Genomic DNA, 27,618 nt, shown 5'->3' with positions numbered 1-27,618 from the left:
AACCCTTGGAAGGCTTATGGACCTGATGGGGTCCCTCCTATTGTTCTCCGAAACTGTGCCTCCGTGCTTGCACCTTGCCTAGTCAAATTCTTTCAGCTCTGTCTGTCAACATCTACCTTTCCTTCTTGCTGGAAGTTTGCCTACATTCAACCTGTTCCTAAAAAGGGTGACCGTTCTAATCCCTCAAACTACCGTCGTATTGCTTTAATTTCCTGCTTATCTAAAGTTTTTGAATCTATCCTCAACAAGAAGATTCTTAAACATCTATCACTTCACAACCTTCTATCTGATCGCCAGTATGGGTTCCGTCAAGGCCGCTCTACTGGTGATCTTCTGGCTTTCCTTACTGAGTCTTGGTCATCCTCTTTTAGAGATTTTGGTGAAACTTTTGCTGTTGCCTTGGACATATCAAAAGCCTTTGATAGAGTCTGGCACAAAGCTTTGATTTCCAAACTACCCTCCTACGGTTTCTATCCTTCTCTCTGTAACTTCATCTCAAGTTTCCTTTCTGACCGTTCTATTGCTGCTGTGGTAGACGGTCACTGTTCTTCTCCTAAATCTATTAACAGTGGTGTTCCTCAGGGTTCTGTCCTGTCACCCACTCTCTTCTTATTATTCATTAATGATCTTCTAAACCAAACTTCTTGTCCTATCCACTCCTACGCTGATGATACCACCCTGCACTTTTCCACGTCTTTTCATAGACGTCCAACCCTTCAGGAGGTAAACATATCACGCAGGGAAGCCACAGAACACCTGACTTCTGATCTTTCTAAAATTTCTGATTGGGGCAGTTTTTCTCACCCTCCCAGCTGCTAACTCTGTACAAGGGCTTTATCCGTCCATGTATGGAGTATGCTTCACATGTCTGTGGGGTTCCACTCATACTGCTCTTCTAGACAGGGTGGAATCAAAAGCTTTTCGTCTCATCAACTCCTCTCCTCTAACTGACTGTCTTCAGCCTCTCTCTCACCGCCGCAATGTTGCATATCTAGCTGTCTTCTACCGCTATTTTCATGCCAACTGCTCTTCTGATCTTGCTAACTGCATGCCTCCCCTCCTTCCCCGGCCTCGCTGCACAAGACTTTCTTCTTTCTCTCACCCCTATTCTGTCCACCTCTCTAACGCAAGAGTTAACCAGTATTCTCAATCATTCATCCCTTTCTCTGGTAAACTCTGGAACTCCCTGCCTGCTTCTGTATTTCCACCTTCCTATGACTTGAATTCCTTCAAGAGGGAGGTTTCAAGACACTTATCGACCAATTTTTGACCACTGCTTTGACCCTTTTATGGGACTGGCATTTCAGTGGGCATTTTTTTTATTAGATTTTTGTTGCCCTTGGCCGGTGTCCTTCCTACATAAAAAAAAAAAAAGTCTTATATGCATGGAAATACTTAAAAACTCACAAATAACTCATAAGAACTTTTTTAATGCAGAATCATCATTAAACTGATGAGAATCTTGAAAACATTTACAAACACCAGTAACTCTTGTAATGACTGTTTTCAAGGGCTGCATATATAGATTCTCATGGATGTTTTTTTCCAGTGATGATGGTGAATTCCCTGTTAAACTATCACTAGAAAAGCAATGGTTCTACAGCATTATAGTAAAGAAGACCCATGAAAACGTGACTAATCACCTTGAAAATAAACCTGATGGCAGAGCAAAGTATTCAAGAATACACACAAAGTTGCTCCTTGACACAGACACCATTCTGTCTCCCACATCAAATCAGGTTTCAGTGGGAACACGAGACAATCTGGATAGACGCTGATGGCTCTCTGACGGGCGAACCGGAGGCGAATGTTGTTCCCACAATGGGCATCTTACCAACTGATTCCTGCACTCAAGAAGCAGCATTCTCTGTCACCAAGAATGTAGGTATAAGGCAGAATATATTTGTGGGTTTATAGATATTTTCCCCTTCCTTCTTTGAGATTTTTTTCTCTCTCATTGATATGCTTCTGGTCTTGTATTTCTTTATTATTTATTGTACCTGGATAAATGCTGATTAACTTGTATGTTTTCCCTTCCCTTCCTTGTACCTTTATCTTATATACTGAGTCATTTCTAGGATGCCATTTCTTTTTTTTTTATCTTTTTTCTGTGCCTTTTCTCCAGGGGTCAATGGGCCTAAGAGTGTGAATGATGTGTGTTTGAGTGTGAGGTGCTTTGGGTCACCTAGTAAGGGATTATCAGCCTGGTGTATAAACAGATAGATAGATCTCTTTTCCTCCGCATATGCATGTATGTGTATCTAATCACAGTACACATCACTACATTAGGGAACTTTAAAAGATTAGACAAGTTTATACATGATGATGATAGGTGGAAATAGATGGGTATGTTTCTTAGAGACTGCCACGTGTAGGTCTGGTAGCCTTTTGCAGCTTCCCTTATTTTCTTATTTTTTGTTAATACAAATTTCACCCCATAGTATAAGCAGTCTTATCACTTCCATCACTCCTTTCCTACCTGTCTTTTACATCAGGTATACATCTGTGTATGCATATGTGTATATCTAATCACAGTAAACATCACCAGTACTAACCCCAACAACAGAATAACCAACTCATGGTAAACTTTGGAATTCCCTGCCTGCTTCTGTGTTTCCTTCTTTCTATGACATGAACTCTTTCAAAAGGGAGGTTTTGAGACACTTGACCTCCAACTTTGAATGATCTTTTTGATCCTTTCCTTTAGAGACTGGCACCTCATTGGACCTTTTTATTTGCTCTTTTTGCTGCCCTTGGCCAGCACCCTTCTTACATACAAAAAAAAACAATAATAACCATTCCTTTGTCTGTCATCACTATAGGTGCCAGGATCAGTTTGCCGAGGGGCCATGAAATTCCTGCGAGTGGCCGTCACCAATCCGAGCCCTTCCTCACTGCTTGGCAAGGACCTGGTGGTGAGCAACGACTTCGGCGCCACCCACATCCCTTACCTCATGCTCCATTGGTGGTGCTGGCTGGATGGGGCTTGTCTACACTGGTGCCACCTTTGACTTCAACTTTGAAAATGCTAATCAAGTGAGCTCTGGGTGTGGCGGAGGCTAAAGGGAGAGGAGCACAGCAACACAGGGGAGTGGTGGAGGCTAAGGGGGACATGTGAGCACAAGAACACAAGGATAGCTGCAAGTAGCCATCAGGTCTACAACTGGCAGTCCCTGGGATATAAACTTTCTCTCTCTGACAAACACACACACACACACACACACACACACACACACACACACACAGAGAATAGAATAAATATTATCTTTATGCTAAGTTGTTTATGCATTCAGATGAAAATTAGATTATTATTATTTTATTTTTATTATTATTATTATTATTATTATTATTATTGTTATTATTATTATTATTATTATTATTATTATTATTATTATTATTATTATTATTATTATTATTTTTATTGTTATTATTATTTTTACTGTAATCATTATTATCACAGGTTTATGCATATGATAATATGAATTGTGTTTTGGTTCCATTTTTCTCCCCATCAGTTCGTCAACATGTCATACAAGACTAACACAAAATTCATGACAAGAAATGACTACTATTTTGTGAAGCACACACTCACCCAGACACCTGACAGAATTGAGTAAGTGTCCCTGTGAGTTTGTGTGTGTGTGTGTGTGTGTGTGTGTGTGTGTGTGTGTGTGTGTGTAGTTGTAGTACAGAGGGTGTTCGAGTTACAAGCAAGATATGTTCCGGAAGGCTGCTTGTAAGTCATTTTCCTCGCAACTTGTCATCATAATTTTTCAGAACCAAAAAAGAATCATACGTTCTGCAAACAATGTAATGCTTACTTACTTGATACTTGGTACCATGAGAGAGAGAGAGAAAGAGAGAGAGAGCACCTTGCCTTATGGGTGATGTGATACCACCAAGAAGTGACAGTCTTGAGGTTTCTGCCAAATGCAAGACTCAGATATGCCAGGCATACAACTCTCTCTCTCTCTCTCTCTCTCTCTCTCTCTCTCTCTCTCTCTCTCTCTCTCTCTCTCTCTCTCTCTCTCTCTCTCTCTCTCTCTCTCTCTCTCATGTACATTTTTCCTTTCTTCCACTCTCCCTCTCAGGTTATGCATACCTTTCTTCATGTAATTTATTAAGATGGCTGGCTGAAACCATAAGACAGGTTTGTTTGCCTATTTGTGGACTTAATGTAATGGAGCAGGGTTTCTACACCATGCAGCACAACTCTCCTGTCTCTTTGCCTCTCAGAAGCAGACTGGCAGAGGTCTGTGCACTTTGGAGTCTCAAGGCAGACTCACTGTGGTGCAGTACAATATGTTTTTAAATTAAATTTAAATTTTAAACTAGCATCTCATAATAAACTGCTACAGGGCCTGTGTCCTGGGCCAGTAGGCGGTCCTCTGCTATGCTGCTGCACTGCGTAGTTAGTGGCAAAGCAGCGTGCTGTGTGCCAAATTTGAATGTTTGGTTAGCAAAGGGAACATTATCAAGAGTACATTTTCTTTTTGCAAGTAGACTGCTCATATCAATGAACATTCGTAACTCATTACCTCGTAACTTGGACACCCTCTGTATACAGGGTCTGTGGACTGCCACTTATAGACCTAATGGCTTCTTGCAGTTTTCCATGTTTTCTTATGTTCTGTGCTACAATCAGACACTCGTTCCTTTCTGTGTGTTTATATCTCCTTAGATTTTCCTTGGCTTGATGTACTTGAATTCCTTCAAGAGGGAGGTTTCAAGACACTTATCCACCAATTTTTGACCACTGCTTTGACCCTTTTATGGGACTGGCATTTCAGTGGGCATTTTTTTTTATTAGATTTTTGTTGCCCTTGGCCAGTGTCCTTCCTACATTAAAAAAAAAAAAAAAAAATTCCTTTGCCTATATCACCTGTTCTTGTAGTGTGTGTGTATTTACCTAGTTGTGTTTACCTAGTTGTATTGTACAGAGCACAAGCCAAAGTTCATTTTGTCTTGTCTCCATAACTATATTTATCCAGTTTCTGTTTAAACATGTGTACACTGTTTGCTACAACCACTTCTTCCTTCAGATCATTCCAGATTTCAATAGTTCTGTACGGGAAGCTGTATTTCTTGATGTCGCTTGAACATCCACTCTTCTTTATTCTCTTCATATGCCCCCTCATCTGTCTCTCTCCCTCCTTCATCTGTGGTAACAAGTAATTTCTGCCTATTCTTTCTATATTGTTTACTAACTTGTACATTGTTATAAGGTCTCCCCTTTCTCTTCTCTCTTGTAGTGTTGGTAATTCCATCTCTTCAAGTCTTTCTTCATAGCTTAAGTGTGTGCGTGTGCCTGCACACACGTGTGCTTCCATCTTGTACATTTTCTTTTATTAACCCCATCTCCTCATTTCATTAATCCCAAACCTCTATTTCTATGCATGTCCGTGTGTGTGATCTAACCTGACCTAATGTGGCATTGCCTAACTTGACAGGACGACCAAGGGTGAGAGGGAGAGCCTGGAGTCCCTGCCTGACCCCACCACAAACATTCATGGGGACTTCTACTGGGACACAGACTCAAAGGAACTCACATACATGGGTAAGAGCAAGGTCAGAGTGTGTTGAGAGTGGTGGGTTGGGTGACTGAGCTGCTGCTGGTGTTGTGTTGTGTGTTGTGAGTGGTACCGTTGCTGAAAATTCTCTCATTGCCTGAAATCTGCTGTGGAAGAGTGAGATGGTGATGTGTTGGGAGTGGTGGCTGGGTGAGGTGACTGTGCTGGGGTTGTGTTGTTGTGTAAATTAAAATCTCTCCTTTGTGTTTCAATGCCCAACTGTACTGTTCTCCTTGTGATGGTCTTGCCTGCAATATAACTTCTCCTCTTGCTATTTCAGTGTCCTACAATATTCTTCTTCTGTTATGGTTGTTGCCAGCAGTATTGAATTTCCTCTTCTCTCCCTGTCCTGTCCTACAATTCTGCTCTTCTGTTATGGTTGTTGCCAGTGCCATTAACTCTCCTTTTCTCTCCCTGTGTTTCAGTGTCGCACAGTAAAAAGACTACAAAAAGGCATGGCAACATGGTCTTTGATGACCGAGTTCCTGGTCAATCAAGGCAGATCAGTTTCAGTGTGTATAAGTATGTATTTGTGTATTTCTATTTTTATTGCATTGAGTTAAGTTTCCATGTTCCATTTGTGTGTGTGTGTGTGTGTGTGTGTGTGTGTGTGTGTGTGTGTGTGTGTATTTACCTAGTTGTATTTACCTAGTTGTGTTTTACAGGAAAAAGAGGTATGCTCGTGCTGTCCTGTCTCTATATCTATAAGCATCCAGCTTAACTTTAAATTCATGAATATTTTTTTATTGTACCACTGTTTCATCTAAGTTGTTCCATATTTCTATGCTTCTATTTTGGAAATATATTTCTTGACATCTCTTCTACTTGCTGTTTTCTTCAGTTTCACTCCATGTCCTCTTGTAGCTCTTGAGTCCCACACAAATAAGTCTTCTTTGTCAACTTGATCCTTACCCTTTAAAGCTCTGTATATGGCTATCAGGTCCCCTCTTTCTCTTATCTCTTGTAATGATGGAAGCTTTAATCTCCTTAATCTTTCTTCATAGGTTAAATCTCTCAAACTTGGTACCAGTTTGGTTGCAGCTCTTTGGATCCTTTCTATTTTCCTTATTCCCTTTTTATTATGGAGTGACCAAACAATTGTGGCATATTCCAATTTTGGTTGAATCACATATTCCATCAACTTTTTCATCATCTCTTCATCCATAAAAGCAAATGTCCCTTTCATTTTTCTTAGTAACTCATAAGTTTCCCCAAATATTTTGTTTACATGTTTTACTGGTGATAAATTATCACTTATTGTAATTCCCAAGTCTTTTATTCTTTGGTTTTCTTAATTTCCATTTCTCCTGTGGTGTAGGAACTTGTCAATCTTCTTTTGCCTTTTCCTAATTCCATCACCTTGCATTTCTTTGCATTGAATTCCATTTCCCATTTCTTACTCCATTTATATATCTTTTTTAGATCTTTCTGTAATATTTCACAATCCATATTGTTTTCCACTCTTTTCAATAATTTTGCATCATCTGCAAAACAGACTTATATAACTGTCAACTTCATCCATCATATCATTGACATACACCAGAAACGTTATGATGCTAAGACTGTCCCCCTGTGGTACTCCACTTGTAACTCTACACCATTCTGATTTTTCTCACTTTATTACTGTTCTCATTTCTCTATCCCTCAAGAAGTCTGTAATCCAATTCAGTGTGTTTCCTTGCAAACCCCCTATATTTTGAATTTTCCATAGCAGTCTCTGGTGTGGTACCTTATCAAATGCTTTTTTTTTTAGCTCTAAATAAAAATAGTCTACCCAACCCTCTCTTTCTTGAATTATATCAGTTGCTCTGCTATAAAAGCCCACTAAATTCGTGACACAAGATCTTCCACTTCTGAAACCAAATTGTCTGTCAGTCAATGTATGTGTTTCTTCTAAATATTCCATTCATCTGTTTTTAACTATTCTTTCTGCTATTTTTGCCACCACACTTGTTAGGGACACTGGTTTATAATTCAATGGATCTTCTTTATTACCTCCTTTAAAAATAGGCACAATATTGGCTCTCTTCCAGTCTAGAGGAATTTTTCCTTCCTTAAAAGAACATACTATGGTATTGTGTATACCTTCTGCCAGTTGTTCACAACATTCCTTAAGTATCCAGATGGACATTCCATCTGGTCCTTGAGCCTTATTTATATCCAAGTCTTTCATAATCTTTTTAATTTCACTTATGTCCACCTGTATCTCTCTCACCACATTGCCTCTGTGCCATGCTCTTTCTCCTTCAAATTTGCTTTCTCTGGTAAATACTGACTGGGAGCACTTGCTCATTAATTCTGCTTGTAACTGTGTATCTTCGTATGTAATGTCATTTTTGTTAATTTATCTGTTGTTTACTTGTTTTCATCTTCCCATTCACATATCTGAAGAATAACTTCGGCACACCTTTCCATTTGTTAACTATATCTTTCTCATAATTCCTTTTTTCACCTCTCAGGATTCTGATATATTCGTTTCTTGCCTTCTTGAAATCTTCCCATTTCTCACTTCCTCTTTTTTCTCCATCTATTCCATGTTGCTTCTTTTTCTTTTTCTTGCTGTTATACATCTCGTATTAAACCAGTTTTTTTTCTTTTTCACTTCCTTTGTTTTGATCTTTGGTACATATCTACTGACCCCTTCATTAAAAATTTCCATTAATATGTCCGACTTTTCCTGCGTACTGCTTGCCGTGAACAGTTGTTTCCATTTAGCCTCTGCAAAATATTCCCTCAACCTGATAAAATCTGCTTTCTTGTAATTATATCTCCCATTCTTGTAAATTTAATTCCTGTTTTCTGTTGCACCACTGCCTATGCTGAATTCAATTAACAGATGGTCACTTTTACCTAGTGGGCACTGATAATTTATTGCTTCAATGATGTCCATTTCCTTTGTAAACAAAGTCTAGCCTTGATGTCGCTTCATTACCCCCAAATCTTGTATTTTCTCCAATCCACTGGGTCATAGTATTTGTCATTATTAAATTTAGAGGCATATATCCCCATGACTCTTCTCCCCGATCCATGGTCCACTCTTCCCAGCATACCTCCTTGCAATTAAAGTCACCCATAAGTGTTATATTGTTACTCTCTGCCAGTATTCTCTCCAAACGGTTACTAGTATCTCTTAACAATAATTTATAATCCTCTTGTGTCCATGCATTTGTCTCTGTGGGTACATAAGCCACTGCAAAATCTCTTCTTCCTTTTCGTTTCCTTTTTGTTTGAATTCTAATTACTTCCGCCATTCCTTCTCCTATTTCAACCTCTTCCACTGTTATACTCTTCTTTATAAGTAACATGACTCCTCCCCCTTTCTTAATATTTCTATGTTTTATCCACACATTATAATTACTATTATCAATTCTTATATTTTCTGTTGTCTCATTTAGTTTAACTTCAGTAATACCCATGATGTCGGGCTGCTTTATCTTAATATAATTATTCAATTCTCGCAACATTGATATTAAACCATTTATATTTGTATTTGCCACTGTCCACTTTTTATTTTTCCATACATTATTTACATTTTCTATTCTTTTTTTTTTGTCAGATACCACTTCCTGAGCCTCTTGTCTTTTACCTTCCAATAGAACTTTTTTTTCTCTTCCTCTGTTCTTTTCTCATTTTTTGCCTTTGCTTCTTTTATTAGATCGCTTACCTTGAGTCTCTCCTCCTCATTCATGTCTCTCTTTATCCAAACTTTCCTGTATTGCTCTGTCTTGTCCAGTTTCCACACATTCAATATCACTTCCATGGCTGTTGTTTGTGCCCAAAATTTTACTTTCATTGGTTGTTCTCCTCCTTCTATATACTTCCCCAGTCTATGTATTTCCTCAATTTCACTTATCCAGTCCTCCCCTTCTCTCTGTATATTTTTTACAATGTCCTCTGCTACTTTTTTTTTGTTCTTTTTTCCTCTTGTATCTTACTGGGTCAGTTTCCTCTTTTAATCCATATATAACAATACATTTCTCTTTGTCCATTGTGTCCCTTACCATCGATTCCTCCTGTTTGATCACTTTCACAATTTCCTTACTTAAATCTGTCTTTTCCTTCTTTTGCGCTTCTATGATTTCTGTAAAGTTAACTTTTTCTTCCTTTTTTCCTTCCTCCAGATTTGATGTTCACTTTTCATCCCTATCACTTCATTTTCCTGTTTTTTAATAATATCGTTGTTTTCCTTCAATTTTGTTTTTAGATCAGCACATGGTCCTCAATTCTTTGTTTTCCTCTTCCAGGTCATGTTGTTTTTTTTCTAATTTTTTTCACTCTTTCAGTGAGGTCACTGATCATCCCTTCCATCAAAGCCACTTTCCTTCCTTGCATTTTATCATGTAGTTCATTATCTTCCTCAAATCCTGGGAATGGTGACCCCGTTGGCAACACTCCACTCCCACCTATGGCGTCTGTCTTGCTGGAGCTTTTACTCATTTTATTACCTCTGTTATTACTTAAATTTTCCCTCATTTATTTATTTCTGGAGACAGGACAACTCTACTTGAACCCAACTCCTACCTGGGAACACATTCTAGGCTCCTAGTGGTGGCTGTGGTCAAACAAAATCTTTCTCTGCTGGAGCTTGGATTGCTGCTTGTTTACTCGACGATGACGTGTGTGTGTGTGTGTGTGTTTGTGTGTGTTTGTCTATCTCTTTGTTGAAATCAAGTCATTGTTATGTCTTGGAGGGAATGAGAAGAGTGTGTATGTGACTATCTATCTGTTTCTGTCTTTATCCTTCCATCTATCTATCTGTGTTTAAATAAAGTTGTTGGTAGCATCTGAGGGAATGAGATGAGTGTGAGCTCAGTATGATGTTGTGCGAGGAGTTTATGGATGTTTTAATATTATTTTGTAATATATCTAAGTATTTATTAGTGTGTATATCTTTGCATGCAAGATAATTGTAATACTTTACTTTATCATTTTGTCTGCATCTAACATACAATCTCTCTCTCTCTCTCTCTCTCTCTCTCGGTGTCAGCACAAAGGATGTTCTGCGCCTGACCCTAGACCAGTCCCCACAACACATCCAGACGCACCTTTCCGCTGGTCTGATGTGGAGACGTGGAAGCATATGCCAGTCAGTACTGGTGGCCACCCAACAGAGGCAGAATACAGCCTGCCCGTGGAGGGAGATGAGATTGTGATTCCTGAGAGTAAGTGTGTGTATTTACTGTTGTATTTATATGGGAAACTATACTTTTTGACATCTCTTCTACAAGCACTCTTCTTCAGCCTCTTTCCATGTCCTCTAGTGTTCCGTGTATCCCAGACCATTAAGTTGCTCTAGTCCACCTCCTCTATTCCCTTATATGCTTTATATATCGCAATCATGTCTCCCCTTTCTCTCCTCTTTTCCAACGTTTGTAGATGTATCCTTTCCAGTCTCTCTTCATATGACAAGTCTCTGATACTTGGTACCATCTTTGTAGCTGCTCTCTGAACTCTCTCCAACTTCCTTATATCCTTTTTCTTGTATGGCAACCACACTACTGCTGCATATTCTAGTCTGGGTCTTATCAGCAACACGATCATCTTCCTGACCATCTCTTCATCCATATATGCAAAGGCCTGCCTTATTCTTCTCAACAAGTTATAGGTTACTCCTGTAATTTTGCTAATGTGTCTCTCTGGGGTCAGGTTCCCAGTCACTGTAACACCGAGATCCTTTTCTTCTTCTGCTCCACTCAACCTTACACCATTCAACATATAATTTCCTTTTACTCTTCTTGTACTTTTTCCAAATTCTATTACCTTACACTTCTTTAAATTAAATTCCATTTCCCATCTATAACCCCACTCTGATATCTTGTTCAGGTCTTCTTGTAATGTTCCACAGTCCTCTGCACTCTCATCCTTCTTCAGCAACATTGCATCATTCGCAAAAAGGCTCATGTAGCTTTTCACCTTCTCCGTCATATCATTTATATAGACTGCAAACATGATTGGTAAGTACTGAGCCTTGGGGTACTCCACTTATGACTTCCCTCCATGATGATTTTTGATCTTTTACCAAGTTTCTCATTTTTCTGTTTGTCAAGAAATTTTCCATCCATCTCAGCAAGCCCCCCCTTAGCCCACCATTATGCTTTAACTCCACAACAATTTCCTGTGTGGCACTTTATCAAAGGCTGCCTTCAGGTCTAAATAAACACAATCAGCCCATCCATCTCTTTCTTGCATTATATCCACCACTCTAGAATAAAAACTCAGTAAGTTTGTAACACACGATTCTCTCTCTCTCTCTCTCTCTCTCTCTCTCTCTCTCTCTCTCTCTCTCTCTCTCTCTCTCTCTCTCTCTCTCTCTCTCTCTCTCTCTCTCTCTCTCTTGTCTCCTTGGTACTGAAACTAATTTTTTCTTGGGTGTAAGCATAAATTATCTACACTCCTTCACCTTGCCACACTAAACCATGTTCAGTAATACCCAGTAAACACTACACTACACCCTGTCTCACCAAACTACACTCAGTTACACCTTATGACATTTTACTCAACTACACTTGATCATACACTGGTATACCCTACAGGCATGTGACTAGTTGTGGACACGGCCACACCCAAGCTTGGCCGTGTCTTTGTGTATGGCACCATTGAGTTTGATGACACGATGGACCACAGATTTGAGGCCACCATTATTTACATCCAGGTGAGTAGCAGTGATGGAGGTCAGCACCTGTGACTGCCTTGTAGGTACCTGTGTTGTTAGCTGGTTGTGGTGTACAGGGCATCAGCTACACTCCTCTGGTTGTCTTTGTATCTCTGTTTGTCCAGTCTTCTCTTTAGTTAACACTCCTCGCTTCTGTCACCCCTCGCTTCTGTATGTGAGTGTGTTAGTTATATACATACAGAGCCTAAGCTACACTTCTCTAGTCTTGTCTCTGTATCTCTGCTTAGTCTTCACTTCAGTTAACACTTCTTGCCTCTGTCACCTCTTCATTTTAGTGTTGATGCATGTTTTTTTTTTTATGTAGGAGGGACACTGGCCAAGGGCAACAAAAATCCAATAAAAAAAAACCCCACTGAGATGCCATTCCCATAAAAGGGTCCAAAGTGGTAGTCAAAAATTGAAGGATAAGTGTCTTGAAACCTCCCTCTTGAAGGAATTCAAGTCATAGGAAGGTGGAAATACAGAAGCTGGCAGGGAGTTCCAAAGTTTACCAGAGAAAGGGATGAATGATTGAGAATACTGGTTAACTCCTGCAGTAGAGAGGTGGACAGAATAAGGGTGAGAGAAAGAAGAAAATCTTGTGCAGCAAGGCTGTGGGAGGAGGGGAGGCATGCAGTTAGCAAGATCAGAAGAGCAGTTAGCATGAAAATAAGGGTAGAAGACAGCTAGAGATGTAACATTGTGGCAATGAGAGAAGTCTAGAAGAGAAATGTCTAGAAGAGTGGTATGAGTGGAACCCCTGCCAGACATGTGAAGCATATTCCTTATATGGGTGGATAAGGCCCTTGTATAGAGTTAGCAGCTAGGGGTTGAGAAAAACTGGTGGAGATGTCTCAAAATGCCTAACTTCATAGAAGCTGTTTTAGCTAGAGATGAGCTTTGAAGTTTCCATTTTAGATTATAAGTAAAGGACAGACTAAGGATGTTCAGTGCAGAAGAGGGGGCAGTTGAGTGTCATTGAAGAAGAGGGGATAGTTGTCTGGAAGGTTGTGTCAAGTTGATAGATGGAGGAATTGAGTTTTTGAGGCATTGAACAATACCAAGTTTGCTCTGCCCCAATCAGAAATTTTAGAAAAATCAGAAGTTAGGCATTCTGCGGCTTCCCTGCGTGAAATGTTTACTTCCTGAAGTGTTGGACATTTATGAAAAGACGTGGAAAAGTGCAGGGTGGTATCATCAGTGTAGTTGTGGATAGGACAAGAAGTTTGGTTTAGAAGATCATTGATGAATAATAGGAAGAGAGTCGGTGATAGGACAGAATCCTGAGGAACACCACTGTTAATAGATTTAGGAGAAGAACAGTGACAGTCTACCACAGCAGCAATAGAATGGTCTGAAAGGAAACTTAAGATGAAGTTACAGAGAGAAGGATAGAAGCTGTAGGAAGGTACTTTGAAAATCAAAGCTTTGTGCCAGACTCTATCAAAAGCTTTTGATATGTCCAAGGCAACAGCAAAAGTTTCACCAAAATCTCTAAAAAAGGATGACCAAGACTCAGTAAGGAAAGCCAGAAGATCACCAGAAGAGTGGCCTTGACAGAACCCATACTGGCGATCAGATAGAAGGTTGTGAAGTGATAGATGTTTAAGAATCTTCTTGTTGAGGATAGATTCAAAAACTCTAGATAAGCAGGAAATTAAAGCAATAGGATGGTAGTTTAAGGGACTAGAATGGTCACCCTTTTTAGGAACAGGCTGTATGTAGGCAAACTTCCAGCAAGAAGGAAAGGTAGATGTTGACAGACAGAGTTGAAAGAGTTTGACTAGGCAAGGTCCAAGCACAGAGGCACAGTTTCAGAAAACAATAGGAGGGACTCCATCAGATCCATAAGCCTTCCAAGGTTTTAGGCCAGTGAGGGCATGCAAAAACATCATTGCGAACAATTTTAATAGGTAGCATGAAGTAGTCAGAGGGTGGAGGAGAGGGAGGAACAAGCCCTGAATTGTCCAAGGTAGAGTTTTTAGCAAAGGTTTGAGGGAAGAGTTCAGCTTTTGAGATAGATATGATAGTAGTGGTGCCATCAGGTTGAAATAAAGGAGGGAAAGAAGAAGAAACAAAGTTATTGGCAATTTTTGGGGGCTAGATGCCAGAAGTAACAAGGGGAGTTAGATCTTGAAAAATGTTGACACTTTCCATTAATGAAGGAGTTTTTGGCTAGTTGGAGAACAGACTTGGCATGGTTCCGGGCAGAAATATAAAGTGCATGAGATTCTGGTGATGGGAGGCTTAAGTACCTTTTGTGGGCCACCTCTCTATCATGTATAGCACGAGAACAAGCTGTGTTTAACCAAAGTTTGGAAGGTTTAGGTCAAGAAAAAGAGTGAGGAATGTACGCCTCCATGCCAGACACCACCACTTCTGTTATGTGCTTGGCACACAAAGATGGGTCTCTGACATGGAAGCAGTAGTCATTCCAAGGAAAATCAGCAAAATACCTCTTCAGGTCCCCCAACTAGCATAGGCAAAACACCAGAGGCACCTTTGCTAAGGGGGATCCTGAGGAGGGATTGGAACAATAGAACAAGATACAGATATAAGATTGTGATCGGAGGAGCCCAACGGAGATGAGAGGGTGACATCGTAAGCAGAAGGATTAGAGGTCAGGAAAAGGTCAAGAATGTTGGGCGTATCTCCAAGACGGTCAGGAATAGAAGTAGGGTGTTGCACCAATTGCTCTAGGTTGTGGAGGATATCACAGTTGAAGGCTAGTTCAACATGATGGTCAGTGAAGGGAGAGGAAAGTCAAAGCTGGTGGTGAACATTGAAGTCTCCAAGAGTAGAGATCTCTGCAAAAGGGAAGAGAGTCAGAATGTGCTCCACTTTGGAAGTTAAGTAGTCAAAGAATTTCTTACAGTCAGAGGAGTTAGGTGAGAGGTATACAGCACAGATAAATTTAGTTTGAGAGTGACTCTGTAGTCGTAGCCAGATAATGTGTAAACTTGGAAGATTCAAGAGCGTGGGCACGAGAGCAGGTTAAGTCATTGCGCACATAAATGCAGCATCCAGCTTTGGATTGAAAATGAGGATAGAGAAAGTAGGAGGGAACAAAAAAGGGGCTACTGTTAGTTTCCTCTGACACCTTGGTTTCAGTGAGGAAAAGAAGATGAGATTTAGAAGAGGAGAGGTGATGTTCCGCATATTGAAAATGAGATCTTAGACTGCGAATGTTGCAGAAGTTAATGAAAAAGTTGAGGGGGGGTGTCAAGACACTGAGGGTCATTATCAGAAGAGCAGTCCGACCTGGGGACATTTGTGGTCCCTTCCACAGATGGGGACTCTGAGTCTGGTGTAAGAGTCGCCATGATAATTTCAATTTTTTGAGTGAAAGGTGATTGTGTGTGTGTGTGTGTGTGTGTGTGTGTATTATTAGGTGCTTATACTTTTGTGTGGAGGAATAGAGTTGTCCTGCCCCCTTGTGTTATGAGACACAAAGGGAAATGTTCAGTGAGGTCACAGCTGGTTTTAATGATAAGTTCACAGCATCCCCTGATCCAGTGCTTTAGACCTCACTGGGAGTAATTATCATTTTGGCAGGTGCCTACTGCCTCCTCCTGTGTGTGTGTGTGTGTGTGTGTGTGTGTGTGTGTGTGTGTGTGTGTGTGTGTGTGTGCGCGCACATGCATGCATGTGTGCGTGTGTGCGTGCATGTGTTAATCTAATCTTAGTTAACACCCCTTGCTTGTGTCACCACTTTTCTAGTGTATGTGTGTGTTAATCTAATCTTCAGTTAACACTCCTTGCCTGTATCACCTCCTCATCTCTCCACACACCACACCCTGCACTAAGATTAAGACACCTAACCAACTCTGCTGCTCCATCACCACCAGGGAGGCTCTTTAGTGGCTGGCTACTCCTCAGACACTCCCTTCACCCACAGTCTCATCATTCACCTGATGGACCCTGAAGATGTTGATGCCTATAGCATGAACCTGGGCTGGAAAACTATAGGTATGTGCTGGAACACTGTGGAAGGGTGCTGGAAGGTTGTATAGGAGAGTTGAAAGATTGTTGATGATTCTAGAAGGTTGTAAAGGAGTTTGGAAAGGTGTTTATCTATTAATGGTGCTAGGAGATTGCAAGGAAAGGGCGGTAGGTTGTAAGGGGAGTGTTAAAAGCCTGTTAGTGATGAACAGAGGTTGCAAGAGAAGCTCAGATGGTTGTAAAGAAGTATTTTTAAGGTCATTGATGATACTGAGAGGCTGCAAAAAAAGAGGCTGGCAGGTTATAGAAGATTATTAAAAGTTGTTATATTATTAAAAGTTGTTATTGATTCTCAAAGGTTATGATAAAGGCTAGAAAAACACTAGTGACAGAATAACAGTTGACACAACGAAGGAAGACTGCTGATAAGGTAATTAACAATGCATTAACTCTCTCACTGAGATAAACAACAATGCACAGCGCCAAGAATGATGTACAAAATCTTTATAAACATGTACAAGGAAAAAGGAGATAAAAGAATGGGTTTTGCAATTTGTAGTCCCTATAATGCTTGGAGGCAGCTTGTTCTTACCCGTGAGTGTCTTGTTGTGGGTACCTGTGACTTACTTGTTGTTGCCTGTGAGTGTTTTGTCTCAAAGTAGCTGGTGATGGAGGAGAGATGTGGCAAATAACAGTGAGAGGCTGAAGAAAATAAGAACATAAGAACACAAGAGAAGCTGCAAGAAGCTGCCTGGTCTACACGTGGCAGTCCTTGTACAGAACATGCCTATCTATTTCCACCTATCACCCAATCCACAAATTTGTCTAATCATCTTTTAAAGCTCCCTAATGACTCGGCTCTAACAACCTGATTACTGGGTTCATTCCATTCATCTACCACCTTATTTGAGAACCAGTTCCTTCCTCTCTCTCATTGAAATATTTTCCAGCTTGAACTCATTATTTCTTGTTCTATCTTGATTACTGACCATGAAAATTTTGCTTATATCACCCTTGTACCCTTGTTATAAAGATAGCTACAGGTGTGAGATGAAGGTCTGGTATGTTGCAGGTGTGTTTGGCTATCTCAGGCTGCATGGGCAGGTGTGGGGGAGATCATGGCACAAGCTTGGGGCCACAGTGGAGGTTGGGACCAGCCACATAACTCTGGCCGAGGATCCTGATGCTTCCTGGCTCAATAAAGAGGTGAGTGGAGGGGTGTCAGATGAGGTGAGATCAGGTTAGGTAAGGTCAGGTCAGGTTAGGATATGTAAGGTTAAGTTAGATTAAGTTAGGATTGGTAAGGTTAAGTTATAAGTTAGATTAGGTTAGGTTAGATTAAGAGGCAGAGAGAAGGAGAAGGCATAATAAAGATACAAAGTTAGATTAATTACGTTCAGGTAAGATAAGCTTAAGTTAGGTAAGACTGAGAGGCAGAGAGAATGGGAAAGCTGAATGAGTAGGTTAGGTTAGGTGAGGTTATTAGGTTAGGTTAAGTTAAATAAGAAACTTAAGGTAAGATTAAGTTAGGTGAGATACATGGTAAAGTAAGGTGAAATTAAGTTAGGATAGATTAAGAGACAGAGAGAAGGAGAAAACTGAGTGAGGGGATGCCAGGTTAGATTGGGTTAGGTGAGGTAAGAATAGGTTCAGTCAGAAGGCTAGAAGATCGGAAGGAAGAAGAGGAAAAGCTGTAGTTGTTGGACAGAAATTTTGCATTGGTATTGTTTATTGTATTTTACTAATATTTCAGAGGTAGTTTGGGAAGGGGAGAGAAGGAAGGAGAAGCACAGGGAAGGAAAGGGAAGGAAAAAGAAGAGTATAATTGGATCATCTATTATATCCCCTTCTTCTTATTCTCTATTTCTCATTATTTTATTCTGCTTTACTCTCTTTAAGTCTCTCTCTCTTTCCCATGTCTTAGTCCAACTTCTCTTCTTTTTCTTCCATTTACCTCTTCTCAGATTGTCCCTTTTTCATACTTCTCTCCCCCTCTGCTTTCCTCTCTTCCCCTTCCATTTATCTCTCCTTAGATCATGTCCCTTTTCATATTGTGTTCCTCTCCCATGCCTTGCTCTGCCTCCCATTCTCTCCCTTCACCTCTCACCACACTGCCATTCAGGTGGGTGTGACAACAACAGGAAAAGAGGCAACAGAGAGCGAAGTGAGGCGAGTGGTAGCAATCAATGGTGCCACACTCACCCTAGACTCAGCACTCAAATTCCAGCACCTTGGTGAGTGTTTTGCTCCTTGTCTTTCACTCACTGAAACATTAGTTTAGTCTACACTCCCACCTCTTCTCCAGAATTCCATCTAGCACTTGGTGGAAGTAAGGAGAATGCATAACGTTTGTGGTATATATCAGGTTAAGGAGAAGGAATGCAATGTGTAGTGCCTGAGGGTGTCAAACACAGCATTCTTTGGTAGTCTGATCTTGTAGGAAGAATGGTAGAGAGTAAGATGAATAAGTGAGTGTATGTGAGTGTGACATGCAGTGGGTGCAAGACAGTGACCTGCAGTGAAATGGGAAATCAGAGTGGCTGGAGTATTAGAGAGAATGAGTGAAGTAGAGCATGTAAGGACAGGAATATTTGAGTGTGGTAGATGCAGTGGGTGCAAGACAATTACCTGCAGTTGAATGGGAGGTCAGAGTGTTCAGTATGGGAGAGAATGGATATAGAAGAGCTTGTTAGGACATAAATAAATGAAGCACAGTGGTGGAGGCTTGAGAGAAGGAGATGAGAGGAGAATGAAAGAACCAAAACATATGAGGATAGAAATAAAAAGAGATCCTTCTATCACAGCATTCCATAAACACAAGCATCTGGTATAAGTAGAAAGTAAGTTTGTCATCAGTGAAATCTCTGTCTATTTATCAAGAGAAGACAGAATGAGAAAATTAGAACATGCAAGAAATAAATAGACACTTTTATGACAATCCATAAACACAAGCATCAGATATGAATAGACAGAAGCAAGTGTGTAATCAATGACAGCTTTCTATCTATCAAGAAGAGACAGAATGAGAGGAGTAGAACATGCAAGGAATAAATAGAGACTCTTCCTTCCCAGCAATCCATAGGCACAAGCATCAGGTACAAAGACACACATGCAAGTTTGGCATCAATTAAATCTGTGTCTCTCCACCCAGGGGAGATACACACGCTGTCAGACGGCACTTCCATCACACTGGCTGGGGAGGTCAGTCTCCTGAGCCGGAACATTGCGGTGGAAGGAACCACGGAGAACAGCAACGGGGGAAGAATTCTGGTCTCCACAGTCTTCCAGAATGGCAAGCATTATGTTGGTGAGTCTGGAAGATAAGCTGACTGGTGAAGCTTTGGTGAGTCTGGAAGATAAAGCAATAAAGCTTTGGTGAGTTTGGAAGATAAAGCAATAAAGCTTTGATGAGTCTGGAAGATAAACTAGTTGGTGAAGCTTTGGTGAGTCTGGAAGATAAGCTGATTGGTGAAGCTTTGGTGAGTCTGGAAGATAAAGTGATAAAGCTTTGGTGAGTCTGGAAGATATTCTGGTTGGTTAAGCTTTGGTGAGTCTGGAAGATAAGCTGATTGGTAAAGCTTTGGTGAGTCTGGAAGATAAAGTGATAAACCTTTGGTGACTCTGGAAGATAAACCAGTTGGTGAAGCTTTGGTGAGTCTGGAAGATAAGCTGATTGGTAAAGCTTTGGTGAGTCTGGAAGACAAAGTGATAAAGCTTTGGTGAGAATGGAAGATAAACTAGTTGGTGAAGCTTTAGTGAGTTTGGAAGATAAGCTGATTGGTAAAGCTTTGTTGAGTGAAAGATAAGCTGATTGGTAAAGCTTTGGTGAATCTGGAAGATAAAGTGATGAAGCTTTGGTAAGTCTGGAAGATCAAGTGATGTTGTTAATGATGATTTGTTCCATTTTCTTTGAATGCTTACTACTGCTACTACTACTACTACCATTACCACCACCACTGCCACCACCACCACCACTACTATAACAACTACTGCTAAAACAATTACCACCACACTCCCTGTACCACACTAAGGAAACGCTTCCCTCTCTCACCATGACTGCTTTCAAAGGCCACTGAGATGACTGATCAGGTTCTCAAGAGTGTTTCTCCTGCTGTTAATGTAGGAATCTTGTTCATTTCTCACTAGAACCATAAGAACATCCTTAAAAACCTGTGTAACTTCAAGTACAGCCTTTTCAGAGCAGAGGTGCAGCCAGAAGTTTTTCAGAGTGTGGTCCTTAACATGCACCACCACTAATAAAACCATTACTACTCTACTATTACCACTACATTCCATCCACCATGACCACCACCAATACCATCACCACTACTCCTTTCTGTCCCTCCTTCAGGTTCGGCCCAAGTGGATGGCGTGGAGTTCCGTAACATGGGGCAGGAAGGCTTCACCGACATCACTGACCCACGCTACTCCATTGCCTTCCTGGGCCTTGATGCCATTGGTGACCATTCTAGCTACGTCAAGAGGTCATCATTCAATGTCAACTATAATGTGGCTGTTGGGCTCATCAAGACCTTGAACATGGTAGTGGAGGAGAACGTTATCTATCATGTGCTGGATTCAGGTGTGTGTATTTACCTAGTTGTATAGTACAGGGTCCAAGCCAAAGCTCAAACCCTGTACTATACAACTAGGTAAATACACATACCTGAATCCAGCACATGATAGATAACGTTCTCCTCCACTACCATGTGTGTGTGTGTGTGTGTGTGTGTGTGTGTGTGTGTGTGTGTGTTTTATTTATTTATTTATTTATTTATTTATTTATTTATTTATTTTATTTATTTATTTTTTTATGTGTGTATTCATATGGTTTTTCTAATTTATTTACTTATCTATTTATTTGTGCTAGATTCAGGTGTGTGTGTGTGTGTGTGTGTGTGTGTGTGTGTGTGTGTGTGTGTGTGTGTGTGTGTGTGTGTGTGTGTTTGTGTTTATAGTTTTTAATTAATTATTATTATTTATTTATTTATTTATTTATTTATTTATTTATTTATTTATTTATTTATTTATTTTATTATTATTTTTATTATTATTATTATTTTATTTATTTATTTTTATGTAGGAGGGGCACTAGCCAAGGAAAACAAAATTATAAGAAAAAAGGGCCCACTGAGCTGCTGGTCCCCAGAGTAAAAAGTAGTTGTCAGAAATTACAGGTTAAGTGTCTTGAAACTTTCCTCATCAAAGAGTTCAAGTCATAGGAAGGTGGAAATACAGAAGCAGGCAGGGAGTTCCAGTGTTTACCAGAGAAAGTGATGAATGATTGAGAATACTGGTTGATTATTGCATTAAAGAGGTGGACAGAATAGGGATGAGAGAAAAAAGAGTCTTGTGCAATGAGGCTGTGGGAGGAGGGGAGGCATGTAGTCAGCAAGATCAGAAGAGCAGTTAGCATGAAAATAGCGGTAGAAGATAGCTAGAGATGCAACATTGCGGCAATGAGAGAGAGGCTGAAGACAGTCAGTTAGACGAGAGGAGTTGATGAGACGAAAAGCTTTTTACTACCTTTCCTTTAATTAATCATACATGTTTAGTAATTTGTGTAACAGAAACCATTCATAAAGTGGAAATTCATTAATGAAGTCACTAGTGCACTTCCTCTTCTCATTTCCCTCTCATTTTCCATCCCTCTGGCAGGCATAAGAGACGAGACAGGTTCCAACACCTACAGGTGGAACCTCATCACAACTGTGTTCTTCCTGGGGACTTATGAAGACAGACAGGAAACAGAGAACTTGAATTGGAGTGGTGCCTTTCAGCTGGACAATGCACCCAACACTGTACTGACTGGCAATGTTGTTGCTGGTACATAACAACTTCTGTGTCTTGTGTTGGTGAAGGATATTGGGGAATGTGTGTCAAGACATTGGTTATTTGTTGTGGTGTGTTTGTCTTTTTTAGTCCTTGTGGTGCTGACTCTTGTCTCTCATGGTGTTGTACAGGTGCAGAACAGGCTGGCTACAAGACCCTTGGAGAGCTGTGCAAGGACACAACTCGGTGGATGGGGAATGAAGTGCACAATGCAATTTATGGAATCATGATGAGAGACGGAGACTGAGAGGTGCAAGAATAATTTATAGTATTTTTAGTGCTGCCATACACTGCTGCAAACTTTGCATTGTTGTGTGCAGGCATAGAGAGAGAGAGAGAGAGAGAGAGAGAGAGAGAGAGAGAGAGAGAGAGAGAGAGAGAGAGAGAGAGAGAGAGAGAGAGAATGAGACAGTGTGAGAGATAGAGAAGTTTTGGTGCTACTAGTGCTACTGTACCTTGTTCCTGCCACCTTTTTGTTGCTGTGTGCAGATGTAGTGAGAGAGAGAGAGAGAGAGAGAGAGAGAGAGAGAGAGAGAGAGAGAGAGAGAGAGAGAGAGAGAGAGAGAGAGAATCAGTAGCATTAGCAGTGTTGTCCTAACCCTTGTATACTGTGCAGCTATGGAAGAAGGGAGGCACGGGGCCACTGACAGACTGCTGCAGACTCAACAACTTCTACATCTGGAGAATCTCAGACACAGGCTTCTATGTCCAGCACTATGCCAGCTCCCTCATCACCAATGTAAGCTGGAGGAAGAGGAGGAGGAGAGACACTATAAATTCCAAAATTGCTGTAATATATTGTCCTTAAGACCCCAAGACCTAAGAGAAAATTTATAGATGCATTGAAGGAAGACATGCTTGCACTAGGTGTGACTGAGGAAGGCTTCTTCTCTCCCAGGTTGTCTCTGTGGACAGTCCCCTGGGAGCAATGCAGATCATCTATGAGCCAGATTCACTGAGTCACAAGTTCCACCCCAAGACAGCCAATGCCAGTCACTCCCTGTTTGTGGGTGTCTCCCCATCACACACTTGTGAATACCAGGCATCCAAGTCCCGGCTAATGAAGTTCTATGGAGATAAATTTTTTGGCGGAGGTGTCGGCGGAGGAAACACTGGCATCCTCTTAGCATCATTCACCTCTGGATCTAATAGTAAGTTGTAGGGCTGGGCAGGATTCTATAAAACAGGTAATCGCAAATCTGATTACTTGCCCTATTGGATTCGTGAGATTCGAACCTTCCATGAATCCTATATACTCTTAAGTTCTTAACAAGCCCCAGGCACCCGAGATTCTTCCTATTGTCTGCCAGGCACGAGATTCATTGGTGTTTGCAAGGGAATCCAACCACGGAGAGAATCCAGGATTCCCCTCCACCTGTTACAAACATCACGACTCTCTCCCTTTGGCTGGAATTTGCCGAGATGCAGACTGTGTTTCCCATGATGCTTACCAAGGATATATATATATATATATATATATATATATATATATATATATATATATATATATATATATATATATATATATATATATATATATATATATATATATATATATATATATATATATATATATATATATATATATATATATATATATATATGAAGAATTCCATGATATAAATATGCAATCATGAAAATACATGTGCAGTTATAGTTAAGTGAGACACACTTCAGCAAGGTGAAGGACGCACACTATAAGTAACCATTCAGATTGCTATTACTTTCATTAATTTACTTTAAATGATACAAGGATGTTATAGTTATTCATACACATTTATGATAGATTTTCCATTTATTGACAAATAAGGTACATTATTTCTAAATGTTTTCTTGATACATTAACATTATTTTTGGCATCATAATTGTTTTTGCTATTTTAAGAATAACAGTAAGAAAGTAGTAACAAAAGAGTCCTCCTCTACTAAAGTTTGGAAATGAGAAAAAAAAAATCATATTGTTCCAGACATCACAGCGTATTTCCATAAATTAAAATACTTCTCTCCTTATCACAGTCAATAATTTCCTTAATATTGCATTGGATTTCATTACATTAATTTCCTTAATATTTCCTTACAATTACAATGGATACTAGATAAGCATATGATTACATCCATACATGATTTTGCATTCAGATAACATTCAACTTAACATTTTATGTATTTGATGTTAACAAGTGGAAAATAAGAAAATATATACAATAAAATCATGTCCATCACAGAATGTATTATCACATCAGTTCCGTAAAAAAAAGGAAAAAAAAAATCTTTATCACAGAAAATAATTTAATTAGTACTACAGTATGACTAGTAGTATGACCACATAAAAGTTTCCATGAAAACAAAATGCATGCAATACTATAGAACAAAAAGGCATCTAGAAGGATATCACTTGGCACTGGTAGGAAGCGGCTCTTCACATGTTCTTATTAAGGAAGAGAATCATATTTATATTCCCTTCCTTAAGGCTGCTCTGCCTGTGGGAGATAAGCTCCCCTGCCTTGGAAAAGAGTCTTTCTGAGGGAACAGATGAGGCAGGAATGAATAAAAATTTCTTGGCCACTTCACTTAACTTGGGGAAGAGGGTTTCGTGTTGCTTCCACCACGCCAGTGGATTGCTGTCCCTGCATAAATGAGGCTCCTCAAAGTATCTTCTCAGCTCAATAGAAGGGCCTGTGGATGGCTGAGGTGATGAACATGCCAGATTATGCATTTTCAAATCAAATTTACACCAGTGATTTTTTCTTTGGTTTTGTTGTGGCAGTTACTGGCTTTGGTACTGTAGTGACCAAACATATTGCTTGTTTTGGAATTGATAGCTCCACATAATCCCAAATGGGCGCATTTCTGCCACGCTTGGCTGCCATCATGCAGAACCACTGTTTTTTATTAAATTCAGGGTATTTACAGAAAGTCCCTTAAAACAAAAGTAGACTACTCAACTCAAGATGCACGGCTTTGGGGAGACCTACATAAAAGCAGGATAGTTACTGAAATAAATTTTGGCTATTATTATGCAGGTAAAAAGTTGCTGTAAAACAGTGTTAGAAGTAACTATACATAATCATATTAGGTATGCATATACCCATGGAAACAACTACCATAGGTTCCCCCCCATCAGTCCTCAACCTTGACTGATAGCTCTGCCCACGTCATGTCCTATATGTATGCCATGGTATGACGTTACATGAAATTGGCGTATCAGTTCCAACGAAAGAGATGGTGACTTTAGCAACACTATAAGCTTCGACATGTTGCTAGCGTACACAAGTAAATTTCATAACTAGTCCCTCAGACCTCATTGTTTATATGCTCCAAAAGCATGATTAATAACATCATACAGACTATATTAATGAACAAATCAGTTTACTCTTACGTTGTTCTCCATAACTATTTTTACTCACGAATTAAGAGACCTCGTCTGAGGACTGGATTCTACACCAGATTCTAGAATCCTGACGCAGTAATTGGATTTGTATTGCTTCTCAGGATTTTACAGATTCGGATCCAGTAATCATCTCCCGCCCAGCCCTAGTGAGTTGGGTGTTTGTTGCGAGAACTTTTGTTATGTATCCATATGTAGTGTCTATGATATCCATGCTCTGACATAAGAAAAGGTGTGATGGACTCTTCCTCTCCTCCTGTTCCTGTTATTTTCACTTGCATAGAACCAGAATGGCTTCTAGAGAGGAGCATGAAGACACCTCAGAAAATAGATTAAACTTTGGGCTTGATAAAATTACCGAAGCTTACTCAAATAAAATGTGCCATTACAAAGTGATAGTTATATGGTCCACCCTAATACACCCCAGGAGCTCAGGCACAGCACAGCTGACTACATCTGATCCCTAAACACTTGACACTTGCATTCCCCCACAGTGGCACCTCTCATGACCTTCAGTAACGCTGGCACTTACCCAGCACTCTACGGCTCCACACACTTTGAGGGTCTCACGTTCCACAACTTCCGTGACACCGACTGCGGGCGAGGCATTGCTCTCATGGTGAACCCTCAGTCAGAGGACGCCAACCACCCCGCGTTTGTCAAGGGTCTCTTGTTCCTCAACACACCACAGGAGAACTACATGTACATTCCTAGGCCCAACTTGAGCAGCATTGATCCGTCAGACTGTGTGGATACGGACTGTGATGGACTAAAGAAGGTGGTGGTGGCGGATGTTGATGGATCTCTGCTGGGTTAGTGTGGATTTACATGTGTGTGTGTTAATATAGTTTTAATATAGTTTTGGTATACTGGATTTGAACTACACTGTTCTTTATGTATATCATTCTAGTTTAGCCAATGGACACTCTATGTATCTATCATCTCCAGTACATTCCAAGTATCTGTATTTCTTTGTAGTGAAGCTGATCTCTATCTCAGCTATTTCTTATATCCTCTTAAGTATCTAGAATCCCTTTGTTACTGGATTAACATCTCTTTTTTTATCCATTTTTCCTTATACATCCACCTCTCCCTCACATCACATTCTCTCTCTCTCTCTCTCTCTCTCTCTCTCTCTCTCTCTCTCTCTCTCTCTCTCTCTCTCTCTCTCTCTCTCTCTCTCTCTCTCTCTCTCTCTCTCTCTCTCTCTCTGCAGGTGAAAAGGATGCCACAGTAATCTCTCAGGCTGACTGGGAGTGGGACGGAGATCCTCGGAGGGGCATTGGAGATTACCGCATTCCTCTTCCAATCAGACAGAATCCTGACGGATCCCAGATTGAGGCAGCTGACAAGTTTCCGAATAAAGGTACAGTGTGTGTGTGTGTGTGTGTGTGTGTGTGTGTGTGTGTGTGTGTGTGTGTGTGTGTGTGTGTGTGTGTGTGTGTGTGTGTGTGTGTGTGTGTGTGTGTATTTACCTAGCTGTATTTACCTAGTTGTATTGTACAGGATACGAGCTAAAGCTCATTTGAGGGCATCAGGACCATAGAGACTCAAGTGCCATTTTTTTTTAAATTGAGAAAACTGTATCTAAAGTTTATCAACAATAACACCACTTCTAAGAAAGATATAAATTTCAACTAAGTTTCAGATAAAAACCCTGGTCTTCAAAATTTTTTTACCTAAAATTTAAAAAAATCATAAGTTGCATATGCACACTGGCATGTAAAATATAACTCCTCCCTTTAAGTTTGTGTATATATTTTTGCATGACCTGGAATTTGAACCTTAATGAAATGTTTTACCTGAAGTAAATAATGAAATTATTAACATCTTCCTGATATCACAAGAAAAAATAAAATAGTATGACAATAGTAATAATAATAATAACAGTAATAATAATAATAATAATAATAATAATAATAATAAATAATAATAATAATAATAATAATAATAAATAATAAATAATAATAATAATAAAAGTATAATAGACTCAGAGTTTTGAAAAAATAGTAAATACTAGTATTGGTACTGCAGTACATTAGTTACTTAAAAGAAAGTAACAAATTGAAGGGTGAATGAATGTTATGTTAGAGGAAGTCATGAGTTAGTAATAATAGTGAGACAAAGGATTAACAGGTGGCACTGGTTAGTCACAGGTAAAGATTGGTATGAAGGAGGTTTGGGCAGGACTGTGTGAGGAAGCGTGAGGAGGGGTAGTAAGCAGTGCAGTGATTGACT

The 27,618-nt window shown here is 40.0% G+C and overlaps 2 protein-coding genes across 5 annotated transcripts in view; both read left to right on the top strand.

The window, feature by feature from the left end:
- LOC135097163 (fibrocystin-L-like) overlaps positions 1–4,590 on the top strand; it is a 36,879-nt gene extending 32,289 nt beyond the window's left edge. Inside the window, exons 17-19 of the mRNA XM_063998929.1 lie at positions 1,711–1,881; positions 4,237–4,252; positions 4,568–4,590. Coding sequence (XP_063854999.1) covers positions 1,711–1,881; positions 4,237–4,252; positions 4,568–4,590 — 210 coding nt within the window. The remainder of the gene's footprint in view (positions 1–1,710; positions 1,882–4,236; positions 4,253–4,567) is intronic.
- LOC135097170 (fibrocystin-L-like) lies at positions 3,511–22,921 on the top strand. 4 transcript variants are annotated; one of them, XM_063998935.1, is made up of 14 exons: positions 3,511–3,613; positions 5,451–5,557; positions 5,996–6,092; positions 10,565–10,732; positions 12,104–12,222; positions 16,071–16,191; positions 17,237–17,370; positions 18,287–18,398; positions 19,316–19,471; positions 20,516–20,746; positions 21,823–21,990; positions 22,128–22,246; positions 22,613–22,735; positions 22,895–22,921. In XM_063998935.1, exons 5-12 carry the CDS (start codon positions 12,184–12,186, stop codon positions 22,241–22,243), a joined length of 1,077 nt encoding a protein of 358 aa, XP_063855005.1. In that variant the 5' UTR covers positions 3,511–3,613; positions 5,451–5,557; positions 5,996–6,092; positions 10,565–10,732; positions 12,104–12,183; the 3' UTR covers positions 22,244–22,246; positions 22,613–22,735; positions 22,895–22,921. The 4 variants fall into 4 exon arrangements, with proteins under 4 accessions (XP_063855005.1, XP_063855004.1, XP_063855007.1 ...); XM_063998934.1 differs by having other exon boundaries at positions 10,558–10,732; XM_063998937.1 differs by lacking the exons at positions 22,128–22,246; positions 22,613–22,735; positions 22,895–22,921 and having other exon boundaries at positions 10,558–10,732; positions 20,516–20,706; positions 21,823–21,964.
- The last annotated feature ends 4,697 nt before the right edge of the window (positions 22,922–27,618 follow it).

The sequence above is a fragment of the Scylla paramamosain genome, unplaced genomic scaffold (genome assembly GCF_035594125.1).
Source record: "Scylla paramamosain isolate STU-SP2022 unplaced genomic scaffold, ASM3559412v1 Contig13, whole genome shotgun sequence".
Lineage (NCBI taxonomy): Eukaryota > Metazoa > Arthropoda > Malacostraca > Decapoda > Portunidae > Scylla > Scylla paramamosain.
The sequence above is the reverse complement of the archived record's forward strand: the minus strand, read 5'-3'. Positions and strand labels throughout refer to the sequence as shown.